The sequence below is a fragment of the Acipenser ruthenus genome, chromosome 11, assembly GCF_902713425.1.
Source record: "Acipenser ruthenus chromosome 11, fAciRut3.2 maternal haplotype, whole genome shotgun sequence".
Classification (NCBI taxonomy): domain Eukaryota; kingdom Metazoa; phylum Chordata; class Actinopteri; order Acipenseriformes; family Acipenseridae; genus Acipenser; species Acipenser ruthenus.
In genome coordinates, this window is record NC_081199.1 from 43,359,173 (window position 1) to 43,379,555 (window position 20,383).

At 38.3% G+C, this 20,383-nt stretch overlaps 1 protein-coding gene across 4 annotated transcripts in view; it reads left to right on the forward strand.

Annotated features, from left to right (window-relative positions):
- Positions 1-20,383, forward strand: part of LOC117426632 (tyrosine-protein phosphatase non-receptor type 4-like) — a 59,243-nt gene that overhangs the window by 33,990 nt on the left and 4,870 nt on the right. For all 4 annotated transcript variants that reach the window (XM_059034072.1, XM_059034071.1, XM_059034073.1 and 1 more), the window contains 14 exons: positions 601-773; positions 2,472-2,540; positions 6,355-6,489; positions 7,377-7,538; positions 10,017-10,176; positions 12,334-12,417; positions 13,772-13,828; positions 14,218-14,374; positions 14,561-14,727; positions 15,703-15,793; positions 15,876-15,937; positions 16,598-16,744; positions 17,405-17,533; positions 18,894-19,042. In XM_059034072.1, coding sequence (XP_058890055.1) covers positions 601-773; positions 2,472-2,540; positions 6,355-6,489; positions 7,377-7,538; positions 10,017-10,176; positions 12,334-12,417; positions 13,772-13,828; positions 14,218-14,374; positions 14,561-14,727; positions 15,703-15,793; positions 15,876-15,937; positions 16,598-16,744; positions 17,405-17,533; positions 18,894-19,042 — 1,742 coding nt within the window. The remainder of the gene's footprint in view (positions 1-600; positions 774-2,471; positions 2,541-6,354; positions 6,490-7,376; positions 7,539-10,016; positions 10,177-12,333; positions 12,418-13,771; positions 13,829-14,217; positions 14,375-14,560; positions 14,728-15,702; positions 15,794-15,875; positions 15,938-16,597; positions 16,745-17,404; positions 17,534-18,893; positions 19,043-20,383) is intronic.

Consider the following 20,383-nt stretch of genomic DNA (forward strand, 5'->3'; position numbering starts at 1 on the left):
ATTTCGAACGAGGAAAATGCTAAACATGTTCAATTCAATAACTTCAAAAAACAGGCCATTAAACCAGTGGTTAAAGATATTTAATTGTTTTCAAATATTTATCCACTGAAAAAAAAATCAATTATTTCAATTAATTGATCAAATTAAGTCTAATTGAAATAGAGCAGTTTCCAATAGATAACTGAGTGGTTAACAAGGACAAGGCTTAACCTGCTTAGAATGCAGCATGCTAATTAGGCTGCTGTATGTTAGTTACATATTTATAAAGAGTTTAAAGTATTTAAAGTACTTTACTTATTTAAATATTTTCAAATAATAGTTACTTTCTGCAATCTGTATTTAATTATTTTCAATTATTTACAATCTGTATTTAATTATTTTAAAATAATAGTTACTTTTCACAAACCATATGTATAACTATATATTTATAACTCATTGTTTAAAGAATTACATAAACTTAGGTGTGGAACTACTGTAGACATTTGAAGCCAACAGCAGTTAGGCCCAGTAGCAGCAGATCAGTTATACAATATAGAAGTGTATAAACTTGCCAGTTTGCATTTTCAATTAAACTCCTCTTTCTTCTCTTCTGTCTTGCAGCATGAATCTAGAGAAACGTTATTAGGGTTTAACATGGTCAACTATCGCGCTTGCAAGAATCTGTGGAAAGCATGTGTGGAACATCACACATTCTTCCGCTTGGACAGACCTCTGCCTCCACAGAAGAACTTTTTTGCACATTACTTCACATTGGGGTCAAGGTTCCGGTACTGGTAAGTAACATTACACAGTGGGGAAAACTAATCCATCAATTAAACAGTCAATCAATAAAAAATAAACACTTGATGGAATAGTTTTCATTTCAGTATGGGTAGGTAGGTAGTCACTGCTTTAATCACATAAAGTTAATTTAGAGAAACCAGGGTTAGCCTGATCTAGGTGCTTCTGGTCCAGGTCTTTGCTCCAAGCAGGTCCTTATTTATTCACCTTAGCCAAATAATCCTGTGACCAGCTCCTTTTAATCCTTTAATTTGACCTATTAAACCTGGCACAGAAGGTTTAATAGGAACTGAGCTGCCTGCCCCTGCAATACATTAGACTTATGCCTCGTTTCCCTGACGTTGCAATGATGATGAGATGGTAGATGGTTTCATGTGTTTGGGCTGCCGTTCCTCATTGAACACACTGAGAGATGTGCTTCGCTCTTTCCTGGTTGAGAATGGCAGCTTGAACCAGGTGTCTGCCGCATGTTTACTGTGATTCAAATGGGTAAGCTTAGTGTCTTAGCACTCTTTACACTCATGTGCAAGTCTGTGTAACATCCTATGTTCATGACTTCCGAAACCCTTTACTGAGGATCCTCAAAAGAAAAGCAGTCCTGTTTTGACACCCAGCAGTCAGGTATCAAAGCCCTATTGCTCCTCATATTGATCCCACAACTGAAAAACAAAGTGGCAACGATGAGACTATCGCTAATGTGTATATACCAAGTATTAGTATATGTACAGGTAATGCTGCCCGAACAAATGCAAATATCCTGAGATTTGGTGGTGTTTGTGTTTTTTCTTCTGGTTGACGCAGTAATTATATAGTGTATTTATCAAGGTTTTAACATGTGAAGGGTCATTTAGTATTCAGCTAAGAAAGCTTTGAGTACTGTATTTTAAATCTGATATTTGAGCACTCCCATTTAAATGGGTTGGACAAAAAAGAATCCTGACATCTGTAACCTCATCATCATTCTGTTGAAATGGACTGTCCCTCGCATGACAAATGACATTCCTGATGAATTGTAGCAGTTCAGTTTCAGTCCTCATGGTCAAGGCACCAGATCTGACAGGCTTGGCTAGAGGGCTGCTGAAAGATGCTCTGTTGGCAGGTGCTTCCATGCCCCACAGTCTCGTAAGTGACTCTGGACACAGTAATTGTCCAGGAATCGTCGTGCATTTCTCTAGAACAGTTTAACCCTCTTCCAGACTTTGCCTTGTTATAGCAGTGCTACCTGTCTGCCCATGGTAGCCCTACACCCTATAGACAGTGACGGGTGCTTCTTGTACCAGAGGCTGTGTGGTCCAGTGGTTAAAGAAAAGGGCTTGTAACCAGGAGGTTCCCCAAATCCCGGTTCAAATCCCAGCTCTGCCACTGACTCATTGTGTGACCCTGAGCAAGTCGTAACCTCCTTGTGCTCCGTCTTTCAGATGAGACGCTGTTGTAAGTGACTCTGCAGCTGATGCATAGTTCACACACCCTAGTCTCTGTAAGTCGCCTTGGATAAAGGAGTCTGCTAAATAAACAAATAATAATAAGCTACCGGTAGGTCAGCCACCGAGGTAACTTCTGTGCCACAATTATTATTTATTTATTTAGTTAGGATAAGAGTTTAATTTTAAAAGAAACTACTTAGATTAGTTCTTAATAGCAAGTGTGTTTGCATAGCTAACTGTAATTGCATTTTGTTTCATGTTTTGCAGTGGCAGGACAGAGGTACAATCTGTGCAGTATGGCAAAGAAAAAGGCATCAAGGACAGAGTTTTTGCCAGGTATAGTGAATTCTCTTCCAAAATATGGATTTTAGGGCTGTCAACGATTTAAAAAAAAAAAAAAAAAAAAAAAAAAAAAATCGCGATTAATCTCCCGATTTAAAAAAAAAACAAAACCAAAAAAAAAAAACTCTTGGTTTGAATCGCATATTAAATTGATACAATTACTACATCCATGTAATTTAAATGGGTTTATTACTGATGCTATTATTATTATCCTTAACTGTAAATAAAATTGTTTAAAATGTATTTATGTATTTTAGACTGAACGCGGTACCCAGTGCAAATTCTCCATCTTTGTTTAATTATTTATTTTTGGCATTTGCTCAAATATGTAAAGCAAAACATTTTTTTTTTTTTTTTTTTTAATTAACAGGATGCAAGTTTTTGGATTGTCACATTGCCTGCAATGTTGTGTGGTGCAAGTAAATAATTAGTAAAAAAAAAAAAAAAAAGATGTATTCATGTAAACGTTTTGAAAACTGTAAATAACTTGTTGAAACAAACTCAAGAGAACAAGCAGGCAATCCTAACTAGACTAAACAATAAATACCAATCAAACAGTAGGATTGTAGCCTTTTCCATTTTTAATCACTGGAAACTATTTACAAACTACTTCAGTTATCGTGTGTTTTTACTTTACCAAGGACCAACTGCAGAATGCTGGCTTGTTTGTGCTCACTTGAACTTGTGGCAGTTTCTTTTTTCTGTGAGAAGGTGCTGAGTCCCTGCAGTCATTTTTTTTTTTCTGTGAGAAGGTGCTGAGTCCCTGCAGTCATTTTTTTTTTCTGTGAGAAGGTGCCGAGTCCCTGCAGTCCCTTTTCTGTTTTTTATTGACGTGTCTGAGTAGTATTTGGTTTATGTTTTAACTGTGAGTGTCCACCAGCACATGTAGCCATTTTTGTTTAGTGGGAAACAGTAATATTCTTATGAGGTAATATGAACGAGAGAGACCAGGGTACAAATTTACTATGGGGCAATAATTTAGAAATGACAAATACAACCAACACAGTGCAAGCTTGATCAGCAGCACACAGAGATCAGAAAACAGAATAAATATTTTTAAATGTGATTGTGAACTGAAATACATTTTTTTTTTAAAATAAAATTTTAAATATGTAGCTACAGTAAGCACTTCCAGGAAGTGAACAGTTCATTGTGAAGCCAATGTACAATGAGCCATCAGAATGTTTAAAAAAAAACAAAATAAAAAAAAAAAACTCCCATTGATTTTTTGTGCTTTGCTCCATTATTCGGTTCAGTGACTAGCTTTCTATTTAAACAATAACAGCAGCCGGGATTGAAGTACGGTGTGCCGAAAAGCTCAAGACACAGCAATGCAATTAACCTTCGTTAAAATAATTAATCTCCAAAAAAATGAACGCGTTAATCGCAGAAGTTAACTGCGATTAATTGACAGCCCTAATTGATTTGTAATAATCATTTAAAGATGTGCTTTTTATGTAGCAAATTTGCTGACTGGGAGGGCAGTAACAGCCACTTTGTTTTTTTTAGGTGGGGAGGTTAAGAACATTTGAGAGATGTACATAGTATGTATATAGTGTTGTCAGATTGAGCTAGCAAGGTCTTTGTTGTAATAGACTTGTGCCAAGTAACATCATTTTTTTGTGTTCTCTTCTGTAAGGTGTATTGTGATTGCAGTCAAACTGCAATATCATTGAAATGTAGAAGTTCGTATTTTAGTGAATTGCTACAATACCACGTAGGACTTGGAAGATATGCGATTTAATCGGATTAAAGATGATACAAGATTAAAACTCCTAATTAAATTCCATTATGTAGCAATGAATATCCTGGATTTCTCAGCACATTTTCAGTGGCTGGCAGAGTTCAGTGTGTTGAAGTAGCAGCTGCTGTGCTACAGAGAGATGACTCCGGTCATAAAAAGTTGGGGCACTGAAGAACATAGTGATGCAATGTGGTCAGCTTTTCTGAGAAGTTTCCACTCAGAACAGGAAACGCAGAAACCAATGTGCAAGGGGTGGGACCCGCAGGTTCAGAAAGCAGTGTGAAATAGTGAGTGCTCCTGTCTTGACAGAATTAATTTCTTATTTTATAATTTTTTTTTTTTTTTAATGGAGGAAGCTAATTGCAAAAGAAGCTGGAACCAGTGTGAGTTATAGTATGCATAAAGCAGGTATGTTTGTTGAGGATTACACCGAAAGAGTTACACCTGATGGATCGTGTGTGTCTGCGTGTGGAATCGTGGGCGTGTGTTATTTGTTTAAATAGAACAGTGATGTCTATTTGTTGAACCCAAAAGCTTGAGCTGTTTAAAACGCAGACATTTAAGAACTTCTTTGGTTAGATTGTTGTGCTTTTTAATTTGATTGTAGTAGACGTATTTAGAGTGCATTTTTGTTTTGGTGCAGATGTGCTTTCAGGAAGCACGGGTGTGCAGTCAGGTGGATTGAACAGGTGGTGTGTGCAAGGTTTAAACGGAAAGCCTGATCCATTTGCTTTTATGTACAAACCTGAAACGTGAGCGCCCATTCTGTTACAGATACTGATCCCCGCAATTTAAAAGGTCTGTATTTCAGTTTCTTAAAGGGAAAAACTTCTCATACTTTTAGGAAAATCATTGTGATGTTTAAATTGTTTGATCTACAACATAATAATAACACTAATCATTTTAACATTACATTCTTACGTCTGAATGTCAGAACGATAAATAGAAATGTAGTGCTATGGTACAGTGTGCAGTTGAATTACGTACAGTGTTGAAATTATTTGTTTTCAAATTACAGTGGAGGTTGGCCCACTGAAACCGGTTCAAACTGGTAGCCACTCCCCTTGCAGCAAGTGGATGGGAGAAGCAAGAGAAATGTTTTCAGCATTTTTCATCCGTTTAGTGTCATCGAGAATTATAGCATGGAATTGAGAAAAGCTTATCTGTGTATGAGCTCTAGTTTGACCTTTTTCCATTTTTGTCATACACATCATGGTTGGTTTAGCTTTTGGCGACATGTGCTTTTGGTAGAATGTATTTGTGGTGCTGCTTCTGTGCTCCTGGGCTCTGGTTTTGTAGTCAGCATGTGGCTGATGGCAGTGTGGGTGTGTAATTAAACGTGTTTACATTGTGTGCACAGGCAATGTTTGCTGAAGAACTTCTAACAAATTCATACAGGGGTTTTCATCCAGTTTTTCAGTTTAATCGTTTATACTGTTCAGCCTTTGGCATTTAAGAAAATTTACTTAACTGCTTCAGCTACATTGCTGAACGTTTTTATTTCCCAATGTGAGGGAAACTTAGACCTAGAGGTGTCATTTAATATAGGTCAGCTGATCACCTGCTACAGTATTATGATGATTATTATTTTATGTATAAAATAATCTTTTTAGTTCAGTGTGTTGCATGATAATGTTTACAAAACAAACATTTAAACACATTCTGACATTAGTAATTGTTCTGACCATGGATGCAGTCTGTCACTGCTTTCTGACCCAAGCACAGTGCAGTTATCAATACTGACCGTGTGACAATGCTTTATTTAACTTGATAGGGTGTTAAGCTGAAGGCTTCATGGTCACAATTAGACCCGTGTTCAAGGCTGCAGGCAGATATGACAGTCCTGGATTGCTCAGTTATGCACATGAAAACATTTCCCATTGTGCTAATGTTACATTTTAAACTACTTTATCACAGGCTGATTGCATTAGTGATTTCTAGCTGCTCAAGTTGTGATTTATTCCAGTTCTGCAAGGTTTTTTGAGGTTTTAGGAAACGCATGCTGCGCAATTGTTTGAGAGGCTTGCATGCATTGTTCCTAAATGACTTGCATGACTGTTTCAGGTCCCCGAGTAAACCATTGTCCCGGAAGCTGATGAGTGGAATGGACTGGGATACGGTGAGCCGGAATTCCCTTTCGGATGAGCGGCTGGAGACACAGAGCCTCCCCACACGCTCCCCCCCTGGAACCCCTAACCAGTGAGTCGAGCACACAAGCAACATTCCACTACTCACAGGAATGTTACATTGATGTTCCAGAGCAAATCTTGTTAGTTTTGTATTTATTTAAATCTTTAGCTCTCCAGGATGTAGAACCCTTCTTGATATTACAACAGGTTCCCGAGGGACATCAGCCAGCCAGCCACACACACACACACACACACACACACACAATCCAGATACAACATTCATACATTTGCAATCTCACTATATAAAATTAATAATACAGTATTTTTTTTATTTTTTATTTAAACTAATCCAGTAGTGTTACTTCTTGGTTGACTAATCCTATCATTCAGAGCTTAGTATACAAATGCCTGTTTCGCATGTTTTATTTTTTATGGAGTAATAGTTGACTAACGTCTTTTAATTCAGAGGTTAGATAAGATGGGATTTACCAGCACAAGAGCTCCCCCAATCTAGTATATTACTGTAATCAAGTTTGTGTGCATTTCAAACATTTCAGAACATTATTTTACAACCAGTTAATCTAAAGACTAAATGCAGTATAGTATTGTGTTGAAGTGTATGTTAATGATCTGCTGCAGAGGTTATGACCTGGGTCTGATCAGAAGTGGTAACAATGCATTTTGAATGTTTATGTATTCCAGATAAAGCTTCCGAATTCCATTGCAATTCCATGTTTACAAGTATTCAAATTACTAGCATGCCTTCACAAAACCGATATGGGCACACATTGACACCTTTCATCAATCATTTGATCACCAGCATATGCAACTGGCAATTCAGCAACTGGCTCGTCTTCATTTGTAACATTAGGGAAATCTTGGTTAATCTTCCTTAATTCAAATTGAACTGAAGGCCCTTTCTTTAAGTTAACGCTGTTCATTTTGTGTTAAATCCAGTAGGAACTCCATGTTTGCACAAGAAGGAACCCGCTTACGACCGTCTTCCGTTGGACATTTGGTTGGCCACCTGATCCACACGTCGCCAAGTCAAGTCTTTGCCAACCACAAATCCCCCTCCTCCACGCAAGCAAACAGTATCAGCCTGGACTCCTCCTCCCCGTAAGTGCTGTCGAGCTGCTGTGTTTTCAGGGTCCTGGTTCAAGAAATAGGGACCCTTACACTGATCGTGTCTGTCCGCCTGTCCAACGATAACTGCCTTGATTGTGCTGTAGATGTTTCGATTGCACTTGCATATAATCCGATGGCCAAAATACTGTTACAAGCCCATTTTGTCCTGAGATCCCTGGGTTTATACAGTGCTTTTTTTTTTTGGTGAATTTTCTCAATTGTGGTAGAATAATAATACAACATAGAAGGTAGATCTCTGTTATAATTTGGTGTTTTAAATTGAATTACTATTGGCCAATATTTTTAGCCGAATTGATTGTTGCTGTGATTATTTTTCGTTCACTTTTATTTTATTTATTTATTTTTTTTACCTTAAGCAGTCCGAAAGCTCTGACGTTTCAGCAAAATTAAGGGTTTTTGATGTGTGGTGGTGCCATGTAAAGGTCTGTGATCACATTCATGATATTTCCATTGATCTCCATCAAAGAGTAACAGGTTTCCGTTATCTGCCTCCCTGTAACATGTTTTCTTAAACTGTGGTTGATTTATACTTTGAGCCAAGAAGCAACCAGTTCTTGTTAAACTGTATTGTCCACATTTCTGTTGGCTTAAAAAGCATCCAACAGAGGATGCATGCTTGTGAAGCAGCATGTGTTTCTGCTGTGATTTTAATACTGCACTTTATTCCTTGTAAACTGTATGGTTTATTGATACTGGGAACTTCAATTCAAAACAGCTTCCTCTTCTAACGGACACAGAAAATGTGTGATGATTTGAATGATGTAGTGTCATGTTTCTCCCTTTGGAAATGAATAATAACTACTGTTAAAACAATCTCTCGTAGAGACATGCTTACTTTTAAAATCCCTAAATTGAGATCTAATATGGGCCAGCGTGCCTTTGGATATCAAGCATCTCATCTCTGGAGCTCCTTGCCTTCGAATATTAAAACAGCCTCTTCACAATACCTTTTTACATCGTTCATAAATATGTATTTTAAATCTGACTTGGGCTGCAGATCCTGTAAATACTGACTCTGAACTGATCGTGTCAATTGGAATTGTCTGTTTGTTATGCTTTTATTTTGTATTCATGTTTTCATGATTTAAGTGTTTTTGTCTTGTTTGAATGATTTGTCTACTTTTGCCATTGATTTTATAATGTTGTTTCCCGCTGGCTTCTCTTGCCAGGACCCCCATTTAATAATCAGATGCATCTCTCAAGGGCTTTATCCTGGTTAAATAAATACATTTGAAATGGAATTTGAAAACGCAAATGATCTTACCGGGTGTTTTCATAAATGTAACTTTCATAAATGTACTGCATTATACAATCCTTTTTACTGTGAACCATTTCCTTAAGGAATCATGTTAATTAATTGGATGTGTAAGTTGTGTGTAGTGTGGGACTCTTAATCAGTCGGATTGTGTGAAGCTAGTTCTGTGGGACACCCTTTTGGTCTCTCTGGTTTCTTAAGTAGCCCTCGAGATCCTCCTGCACGGAATTTACCAAGATAATGAAAACTAACAAGAGAGGGAATGCATTTAGAAAACGACTTGACAGATTCTTATTTTAATACAATTGCATTTCTGCTGGGAGAATGTACAAATACCCCCCCCCCCCCCCCTCGGGCGGTAGCACCAAGCTCTGCTTTGTTTCCAGACTACAAAATAGGCTGCTTTCATGGCGGTCCTCTAAGCATTCATAATGAAGCTCCGACTTGGTTGGGCAGAAATAAAGAGCTGCAGTCTGTGCCCAGTGCATGGTTGTTAATGCTCACTGCTTGTTATGCTAATACGGTTAACGTGGGATGCACCATTACATTCCTTGTTCTGTTTAATAAAATAAATGTGCTAGAGTATAGATGAATGTAATTTACATGTAAAGTCTTTTTTACCCCTCACTGATTTTGTGATTTTATTCCTAAAACTGCTGAAAGCACTGCTGATGCCCAGTACTAGCTTGTCATTGTGTGATGAGAAACTCCTCTTCAATGGAGACAACTCGATTTGCTTGTACCTTCATTTTATTGGTAACCCAAGCCTCCAGAGCTGAAATACCAGCATTTCATTTGTTTTGCTGTTTGTTTAAACATTCACCCAGCACTGGTGGGCTCTGCTCAGTTTGGTGGAATTGAAGAAAGAGAAACATTGACATGCATCCATGTAGGCAACACAAGTAATCCTCCAATTCTCCATCTAATTCTACATTGAAAACGAATTAACAAGAACATACATGTACACGTGTACCTCTGCACCTCGTCAAGATTTTGGAAGTTTTATTGACATACTGTAAGGAAGTCTGTGCTTAAGTCGCTTATTCGAGTCCCCTGGTTAGGATGTGCAGGTACTGTAGTACAATATGTCATGGTCTAGCTGCCCAAACTGTCAGTTTACTGTGTTTCGCCATCTAGATTAGTAATGCTTTTTCAGATTTTTGTGTTTTATTTTATTTATTTATTTTTTTAAGGTCACAAGATACAACAATAGATGGCCAGCCTCCAGCACTACCACCCAAGCAGTCAAAAAAGAACAGCTGTAACCAGATCAATCGGTGCCACTCCCAGCAGGAGCTGGATAACCACATTCATGAAATGTATGATGTCCCTGTCGCATCAGAAAAATCAGTGGTAAGATTTAGTGGTAGTTCTCTTCAACAAGAGGGTCTGCACTGAACGCACAAGGCTAAAGCCCATTGTACACTGGATCCGTTCCGTCATTTAGCATCCGTCGTCCGAGAAAGTCATGCGTCAGTCCATTGCACACTAGATGCGTTAGTGTCATACTTCAGAGCGCTGCTGTGCAGTGGAGGCTTTGTAGTAAATATACCTAGTTTCAGTATTTTAATAAAAAATAAATACAATTCTGTAAATTCTTACATAACTTTGAACACCAAAAATGTTTAAATGTTGTATAAAATGATCAGCAAACGCTGATGGAAGTTAAAATGTTTGCTAATTGTTATGTTTCTACTAGATCTACAATAGTGTTACGCAATACATAATAAAAACATAAAAAACAAAACATGATATTACACAACACAGTTGTCATAGCAAGAAACCATATGACCAATATTTAATATTTCAAACACTCGCTCCTGTAATAAATATATCTAAAAGTTGGGAGGTTAGCAATGAGCTACCGAAAATACTTTTACCATAATGACCTTCTATCACTCTCTGTATGGAGCCAGAAATTCCATCACTTTCATGTACTGCCCCTCTTTTCTGACTGTTAAGCCCTGACCGCTCTTGCTTGTCCTGTCACGCTTCTTTCTCCTATATGTGTCTCGCAGGTTAGGCCATTGTTTCTTTACTTCCTCGACTACAATAAAAAGTATAAGCTTGTAATAACCTGTACTGCACAGAATCCACGTGTTTATGTCTGCTGTTGGTTCATAATTTCATGTTTTATAATGCATATCATTCATGCCCAAGTCCATGGCAGTGTCTTTCCATGTGTTTTCTTTTTTTTCAAAGTCTTTGTAATCTTTGTTGGATTTATCATAAAGTAATTTTTGTTTGGCGACACACACAATTAGTTTTTCCATTTTGTTCAGGGAACTGCAAGAATCTGTGTGTCCTCCTAGTCATTTTTCATTGGTCAGTGTAATTAACACACGTCAAATCGGATCAAATTGAACTTGTTTCGATTCCAAAATTGACGCAACACCGTCGTACGACAGTTACGGACTCGGTGTGCAAGGTGCAATAGGGAATGCACATGATCGTTTTCTTCTTAGACGCACGTCAAAATCGGATACATGATCGGATGCAGTGTGCAATGGCCTTAAGGGTTAAAAACGCTGGTTCTTCAGAGAGCAGCCTTCACCCTTTCGCAGGATGCATTCTATACCTTGCAGCAGTTGCATCTGCTATTCATTACAGAGCTGGTACCTTTCTATCTATTCCAAGAATTACCATAGCTGCCTGATGCTCGGGTCAACTGTGTTATGCATTATAACAGCTCATGATGTACTATCAGTGCTATATCTCATGCTATTAGATAGCCTGCTATTACTTGTAAAACATGCTTGAGATTTTACACAATTCTCATGGAGAAGCCTCATAAAGTAGGTTTCTCCGATTTTATGTGGTTGATTGTTTTGCTAACTTCAGGCCAGATTATAATAAACAAAACAATTGCATTTCTGTGTTAAACCCTCTATCAAATCATGCGACAATCTATTTCAAAACAAGCTGATATTGCAAGGGTTGTAAAGTGAAGTAATAGGTCTGCGTCTACGGCAGAATCCCATTTTAAAAGTAACAGCAGTAAGAATGGAGAGCGTTGTTGTTTGTGAGAAACTAACTGGTGACTTTAGGTATAGTATGTACCTCCTATCAGCCAGACCATTCACGATTGTCAGCATGCCAGGAAAGGAAGTTAAAATGTCTCTTGTCGCAGCAGTTTCTTTGGGAGAAATTTATAAGAAAATTTATGAGAGGGGCAGCAGTGTGGAGTAGTGGTTAGGGCTCTGGACTCTTGAGCGGAGGGTCGTGGGTTCAGTCCCAGGTGGGGGACAATGCTGCTGTACCCTTGAGCAAGGTACTTTACCTAGATTGCTCCAGTAAAAACCCGACTGTATAAATGGGTAATTATATGTAAAAATAATGTGTAAAAAAATATTGTATTTGTATGTAAAAAAAATAATGTGATATCTTGTAACAATTGTAAGTTGCCCTGGATAAGGGCATCTGCTAAGACATAAATGAGAAGAAGAAGAAGAAGAAGAAGAAATAAGTAAAGACAAGTTTCTGACCTTTTTTTTTCTTTCTTTCTTGCAGCTAAATGGTGTCATTCCGCATGACAATCTTGTCCTGATCAAAATGAGTCCAGATGGAAATGGCAGGTTTGGGTTTAATGTGAAGGTATGCTCCTGCTTTACTGTAGTTTTAATGTGAAGGTATGCTCCTGCTGCACTGTAGTTTAATGTGAAGGTATGCTCCTGTATTACACACAGCTTTATTGTTCATATATAACTTACAGAATCCAAGTCAGGGCTTGAATTCCAGCACAGGATCGCAGGAATCGCGCATTTTCCAAGTTGCTCCTGCATATCTGCAACTTTCAGTGCAGGAAAATCCCACAGAGATGTTTTAAGACGCCAAGCTACTGTATTTTCCACCCAATTTAGAATGCCTGAAACGCTACAACAGTCTCTAAGGAAGTGAGTGTCAGTGATGAAAGCACTATGAGCCGCATTCTGAGTAGTTGGTTAAAATAAATAAATAAAAGTAGTGCTGAATATTTTAAGTGCCGCGAGACTTTATTTTCTCTTACGTGATTCTCGGCCGCTGTCTTTAAGCATTATAGAAACTCAATACACTGCAAGTAAGTAAACAGTTTTGAAAAAAAGAGATGATGTTAAGTCTATCTAGGTGTTGTTTTGCAAGCGGTGACTTTCGCTTTAACTCTTAAAACTCATTATTGTTTTGGAAAATCTCTACCACTTAGTATGCCTGATCCTGTTGCAACTTACATAATATGAAAGGAAATTCAGCCTTTCTTTTGATATGTTACATGCATGCAGTACAAACTATCCAGTAGTTAAACATATGTAAGTGAAAACAGTGAAAGAGGCGGAAATAGGGCCGAGTGTAGAGTCAAAAAAAAGAAATGGAGCGCTGGTTTAAAAGAAAAGCACCTTTTTCTTCTGCTGCATGCAAAAACTTCAGGCAATGGCAAAAGCAATGGACAGTGCTCTGTCTCACAGTGATGAACAGCTGTTAGGTCTCTTGAAAGCAGCTTATTTTAAAACAACACCAGTGTGAATGATGATGCAGTAAAATATATGTAGTTTTTTATATGCAAAAGTGGCTTTTTTTTGCCTCCTACCCCCCCCCCCCTCCCCCCCCCCAACATTTTGGAATCCCCCCCCATTGACTGCAGCATCCAGCACGCAAAAATGAAGTTCAAGCCCTGCAAGTAGATGCGTTTCCATTCATATAACAAACAAACCGCTTCATGAAGACAATATAGTTAAGTGGCTGAGATGCGTGGCCAACATTGATGTCACCGTTTTTTTTTACTTTTCAGTAGAAGTGAATTCTAAGAGGTGCCTCAGGTGTTGGTAACCTTAGACGTACCGATGTTACAAACTCACTAAAGTACGACTGCTGTCGTGAGTGGGGTTTGTTAGTGATCAGCAGCAGCCTGTAATGGGTATTCTTACCTTCCTTTATGAGTCTAAGTTGTAATCTGTGTACATCTGTTTTCATTCAGGGAGGTTCTGATCAGAAAATGCCTGTGATTGTCTCTCGAGTGGCACCTGGAACATCAGTAAGTCATTGTATTGCTTTGTTCATGAAAGCGACTGCAGCGAGCGAATGCAAAGTCAGCTCAAAGATTTGTTTGAGTCCTTAGATTTTTCTATTACATGTGTAAGCCTCCCATGGGAGTTGTTTATTGCCCACATTGGTCTTTTTTATTTGTTCTTCAAAGTGTAGTTACACTGACGTTACAGCCATCACATTACATTTACACGCTGCATCTTACAGCCCAAATGGGACAGTATTGCAATCCTACTGTCACAAACTCCATCCATCCATTTTTTTTGCCCAAATATTTTTTTTATGGCAGCATTACATTATTATAATTATGTTTTTACATTATTGATGTATTTCTTTAAAGAAATGTTTTAACAGCTTTTTTTTTTCTTTGAATTGCAGGCAGACCTGTGTGTCCCTCGCCTGAATGAAGGTGATCAGGTTGTATTGATCAACGGCAGGGATATATCAGAGCACACCCACGACCAGGTCGTCATGTTTATTAAAGCAAGCTGTGAGAGCCATTCTGGGGAGCTTATACTACTGGTGCGACCCAACGGTGAGCAGAGAAACCTCACCATGTTGTTGTTGTTTATTTTAAAGACTTATAAATGACTTCCTTTCAAATAAATTTTTTGAGATTGTTAGGAGCTCTGCCTCTTGTCGGGGGGGGGGGGGTACCTGTGATGGGTTACGTATAAATGGGTGGTTGGACTACATCTTTTAATGGACATGTTTTTTACAGCCATGTATGAAGTAGTGGAGGAGAAGCTGGAGAATGAGCCAGATTTCCAGTACATCCCAGAGAAATCCCCCCTGGATGGAGTGCTCCTGCATGACAATGCGCTGAGAGAGTCCATGTTGCAGCTACGGGAAGGGCTGAGCAGCGGAACTGTTCTGCCTCAGTTTGATGTGAGTGCAATCTCTCTTTTCAAAGTGACTCTATATCACCCCTAGGGTTCCATTATTGTACATGCACATCTACATCACACATTCGAATATGAAGCAGCTTGTTACAGGCACTCCTTGTGGAAACGTTATTTGAGGTAGCCACATCATTAAAATCCTTTGCAATCTCTTCATATAAATCTAAAAACTTTAAATGGACATTTGTTATTCCTTCTAGTGTAAAGTATGTCACAATGATCTATTTGTACAATCAGATGGCTCTGATTTTGCATTTACAGCCGTTCTCCCAACATACTATAGTCTTAGTATTAGACTGTCAATAGTGTGAAACCTTTGGGCTGTGAAGCAGAAGCATCAGATACTTGAGTGTTTTTTTGGTCAAGTGTCATTTTTATTGGTGGTGTTTCCTGCTCATCATAAAGCTGGTTTATAATTGTGAAGGCATTTCGAAGCTATTGATAGCTGACGGTTGAAATCCTATTACTTCCTGTTTTTCATCAGACAGCTTCAACAATTTCCTGTGTGGTTATTGTCTCATGCCCTGCTGATACTATTTTAAGCACGAGGGATATAGTACTCGGCTGTACTGCAGCAGTAAACACCAGATTTATACAGGAGGGAAACATTGCTTCTAGAATTGCTCTTATAAAAACATTTGGTTGATGAGGCAGGACAAATGAAGGTCAGACATAAATGTGTTGTTTATTAATAATGTACAAAAATGTTTATACAATTGTGGGTTCAACAGTGTCTATGTTAGCTAAAACAATTCCTGTACCTTCACCCATATTCTTATTAGTCTGGCAAGTCAGTTGTGAAATTATTCCTTATTCTCTTACCTGTAGTGTTTAACAGATTGTGTTTCACAGATTTCTGATAGTATGCAATGGTTGTCTCCCTGTAAATTCTTTAGTCTAGGCAACTGTTTATGTGTTTACTTTGGAGCAACATTTCAGACAAAATGCCTTTCTGTTACAGCAACTTTACAGGAAAAAGCCTGGAATGGCAATGTCTTGTGCCAAATTACCTCAGAACATTCCCAAAAACCGATACAGAGACATCTCACCTTGTAAGTATACAGCAAGTCCTCTCCAGATCCGCAGCTCGAAACTTCTTGAACAGAGTAACAAATGTGTTCTTTTCTTTTGTAGATGATGCAACACGGGTTATTCTAGAGGGTGCAGATGACTATATCAATGCAAATTATATTAACGTAAGTATTGGCCTATTGTAAAACACTCCCCAAAAAATAATGAGAGATTTCATTCATGGTTTGTTGATATAATCATAGTTACCCTTTTATTTATATTTTGTCGGTATATTTTAATCCTCCTTGTTGTTAAACACTATTATGCCTGTTATATATACATACACAGTATAATGAATGTTGCATTGTGTCATTCCTGTCAGATTGATGTTTTATTTCCTAATGGTTTCTTTCCCCACAATGTGGGAGACTGGTGCAACATGTCTCTGTGCTTGTAAACCACAAATTCCAGTGGCAGTCAACCATTTAATACATTCAATATGAATGATGACTGTAGAATGTGTAATATTTATATGGCATTATCCATTCCCTGAAGATGACAGTATCCTTTAAACATCTGGATTGTGCAACAACCAAAGGAAGATCAAGCTTATATCAATCACTAAAACAAGTGGCATCATAAAGCTGTGAGCTTTTACACAAGCACTTTATTATTTTGATCAACTCAACAAAAATGCAGCTTTGCCTCTGATGTTGCCTTCAAGTACCTGTATAGCAACCAGCCTAAAAAAAAATAAAGTAGCCATTTATTGTGCTCCAGACGAACAAAACTGTCATTTTTTATTTTTTATAAACGCACAACAATATCACTTTTCTCGCCTGCAGATGGAAATCCTTTCTTCCAGCATCATAAACCGGTACATCGCCTGCCAGGGTCCTCTGCCCAACACGTGTTCAGATTTCTGGCAGATGACGTGGGAACAGAGCTCCTCTATGGTGGTGATGCTGACCACTCAAGTGGAGCGTGGCAGGGTAAGTCTGTTTGCAGCAACGACAGCCACTCATAAAACTCTCTGCTTCATTACCTTTGGGCTGCTTTTCAATTCGTTCTTCACTCATTTATTAGCAGCTTGTTTTGTTTAAACGTGTACTGCTGCCGTCTTCCAGGGCCGGGTTAGAGTTACATTAATGTCATATGCAATAGACTTGAACCAGCTATGCATTGGGTGTACTGTAGGTCATTTACTTTTTTCTTGATCCTCGCACGTTATGGACATTTTATGAAGTATAACTAGGCTTGCTACTTTTTGATATTAATCAGTAAAGTTCATTAAATGTCAAATTTCCAAAAAATATGAGTACAACCACACGCTGAATGTTGGTAACCATGGTTTTATTGCATGTTGAATATGATAAAGAGGTTTAGCTAAATGAGATGTTTCTCAATGGGATAAAAAGTCTATTTTTAGCATAACTGTCAATTTCACCCATTCTCTGCTTGAATGGAAAAATAAATATCGACAAAAACGGTAAATTCTTTATAAAAATAAACCTTGATATTAATCGTCGATTTGGTTAAAAAAATAAAAATAAATAGAGTAGCAGCAAGTTTTTACTACTGAACAAAAGTTATGGATGGTGTAACTGCAGATATTTTTTTTTCTGATATTTAATTGAAATCTTGTCTTGCAGGTAAAGTGTCACCAGTACTGGCCAAACCCTGGTGGAAGTGCTCAGTACGGCAACTACCAGATCACTTGTCTGTCAGAAGAAGGAAATTCAGCCTTCCTGTTCAGAGAGATGACTTTCACACACTCCGAGGTAAGATCTAAACTCTTGCTGTGTGTCAGTGATGTCAGTTCATGGAAAAAGCTTTCAAGCACTGCCAAAGCAGCTTGCTGTTTCAGTGAGGTTATCTTTTAGACCTCTACATTTCTTTTTACACTGTACAGTACATAGCAGAAGAGCAAACCACAATACATTAGCATATTACATACACATCTACCACAATCAGACCATTTAAATAACAGATTTAAATAACCAGTATAACAGACTCGTGGTTGTGCAATGCAGCCGGTCTTCGCTGGGGACTCCGGGGGGTGGGGGTGGGGGCCACACCCACACCCGCATCCGCACCCGCGCCCGCATCCGCATTGTCTTTGGCGCTCCCGTGGTTGGGGAGGTGGATCTGGCTTAGACTGTTTCTCCTCACCGCTCTGCAGCGACCCCTACAGGCCAGGCTCCGAGTGAGCGTGGGGGCGGAGATTTGCTGGGCTGGCCTTGCAGACATCTGCTCGAGTTCATGGGTGTAAAAAGACGCCGATTGGCCCGTGGGATCGAAGGACGCCCACTGAGCCTCAGGTCCCTCAGCTGTGTGGGGAATCGACATGGTGAAAGAGAAATATTAATAATAAATGGGCATTCCAAATTGGGAGAAAATCGGGGGTAAAATAATTGGAGATTATAAATGTATAAAAAAAAAAAAAAAAAAAAAACTTGGGAATCTGTCAATATACACACACACCCCGACTTCCTCACTTCGTCTTTTTAGCGGTTTGTAAAAGCTACAGAAAAACACAAAGACACGCCTGCACATTATCCACCCCTTTCTGATACAGACCTTAAAAGATTATTGAAATCCAAGATGGCATTGAATTTATTTGTATTCTTTCTGTTCTGCTCGAACAGTGAACATTAAAAAATGTCCCCTGTGCTGTCTCAACTCCGCCTCCTGGTGGATCTTTTCAATGGCAATGAACAATTCAACGCATCAAAAATAAAGATCTACTTCCTTTTGCATGTTTCAATTAAATTAGACTACTTTATTGGCGTAAGGATATTTAATAAAAAAAACATGATTTATGCTTTTTTTTTTTTTTTATAAGAACATGTGCTCTGTGGAGTAAGAGTAAAGCAAAAACGTGTTCAAGACTACATCATCTGAGAGCCTTAGTCATGCAAATTGGCATTGTAGCAGCTTGGTTTCAAGCAACTTATTGGGGTGTGTGTTTGTTTTTTTTTTTTTTTTTTTTTTTAATTTATTTTTTTGAATATTTAACAATTTCCATAGCAAGCTATGCTAGCATAGCAAGTTGCTAAAACTGCTTTTGTTTATCTGTGACCATTACAAATGTGCAGTTCCAACAACACATGCTTACTCGCGTGCCTGTGTGCCCCCCAGACTGCGGAGAGCCGGGAGCTGACTCAGATACAGTACATGGCGTGGCCGGACCATGGCGTTCCTGACGACTCCAGGGATTTCCTTCACTTTGTAAGCCTGGTGCGGAACAAGAGAGCAGGCACGGATCAGCCACTTATTGTTCATTGCAGGTATGGACAGCTCTTCCTTTCCTTTTTCCTATTGGTATCTTACCCATACACTTTGAATATAATCATGTGTCCTTCAGTTTACAAAACACTTCTGTAGCTGAAAAAAAGGCTCTTGCTAATCCAAGCCTGTTTAGGATTAGTGATCAGTGTACTGATTGAGGTCTGTAGCATTTACATTAAAGGTTCCGATACACTCCCGACTCGTATTTCAATCAGTGTCAGTATCTTCAGTACAGCTGTCGGCATGCCTTTCAGTATGATAGCCGGGTTCGCTGTTAAGAACACATTAGAAAGGGTTCTCTATTCACTGTATGTTAACTACATCCCTGCTGTGCTATGACATGGATTTGGGGACTAGTTAGGTAAAACCACTTTGCATATATTTTGGTAAATAGGACTTTAAGAACTCTAAACACCACACATTGAAAAATAACTTGTGTGATTACAGTGGAGGAATCTCTTGCCTCAAATGTCAAAACAGGTTTGCACTCATTTGTATGACAATACAGCTGATATATTATTTTTCTTACTTGCTTTTTATCACGACAATACAGAAACATTTACTTCAAGATAAGTCCTGCCAGGACTGAAAGGGTTCATAATAAAACTGATTAAACATTGTGTGTGTGTGTGTGTGTGTGTGTGTGTGTGTGTGTGTGAGTGAGAGTTTCTATGATATTCATTCTGCTATTTAAATATAACTGTGTATAGATGTACCACTGAGTTCCTTCAAGATTTTAATATAGTTTGAGACCTATTTCTAAATGCTGCACAAGAGACAGTTATTGTTAACCCATTGTACTAAATTAGAACATAAAATAAACCGCTTCTCACACATCTCTCAGCTGTCAGAACATTGACAAGGAAATGCAATCTGAGAGTACTCTGTGAAACCCAGCTTTCATTTCAACAGAAAGAAGCTGTGCAGGAGATAGATTGTAGTAAGCAACCACTGCATGTTTGACCCATGAATAAAGAAGGGAGTGCCTCCTTTTCAAAAGACCTTCATCATAGCTATTACATTTTGTCATGGGTTTAACCAACAGGAATTAGTCCCTGTATTTCTGTAGTCCTGTGGTTCTTTCTTGTTAAACATAATGAACTGTGTTTGGGTTGTTTTTAGAGAAATAGCCTTATGTGTAAATTGTCAAAATAATAATGTATTGATTTATTTTTTGTTAGTGATTTTAGATTTTTTTTGCAGATGCACTTTTTTTTAAAAAGAAATGTCATTAACTTGTCCTGATGATAAGCTAACCACAAACAATTTTCGGAAAGCTTTATTCTAAGCTCTTCAAAAACAAGTTGATAGAAGTAGAGCATGTCATCTTATAATCTGTA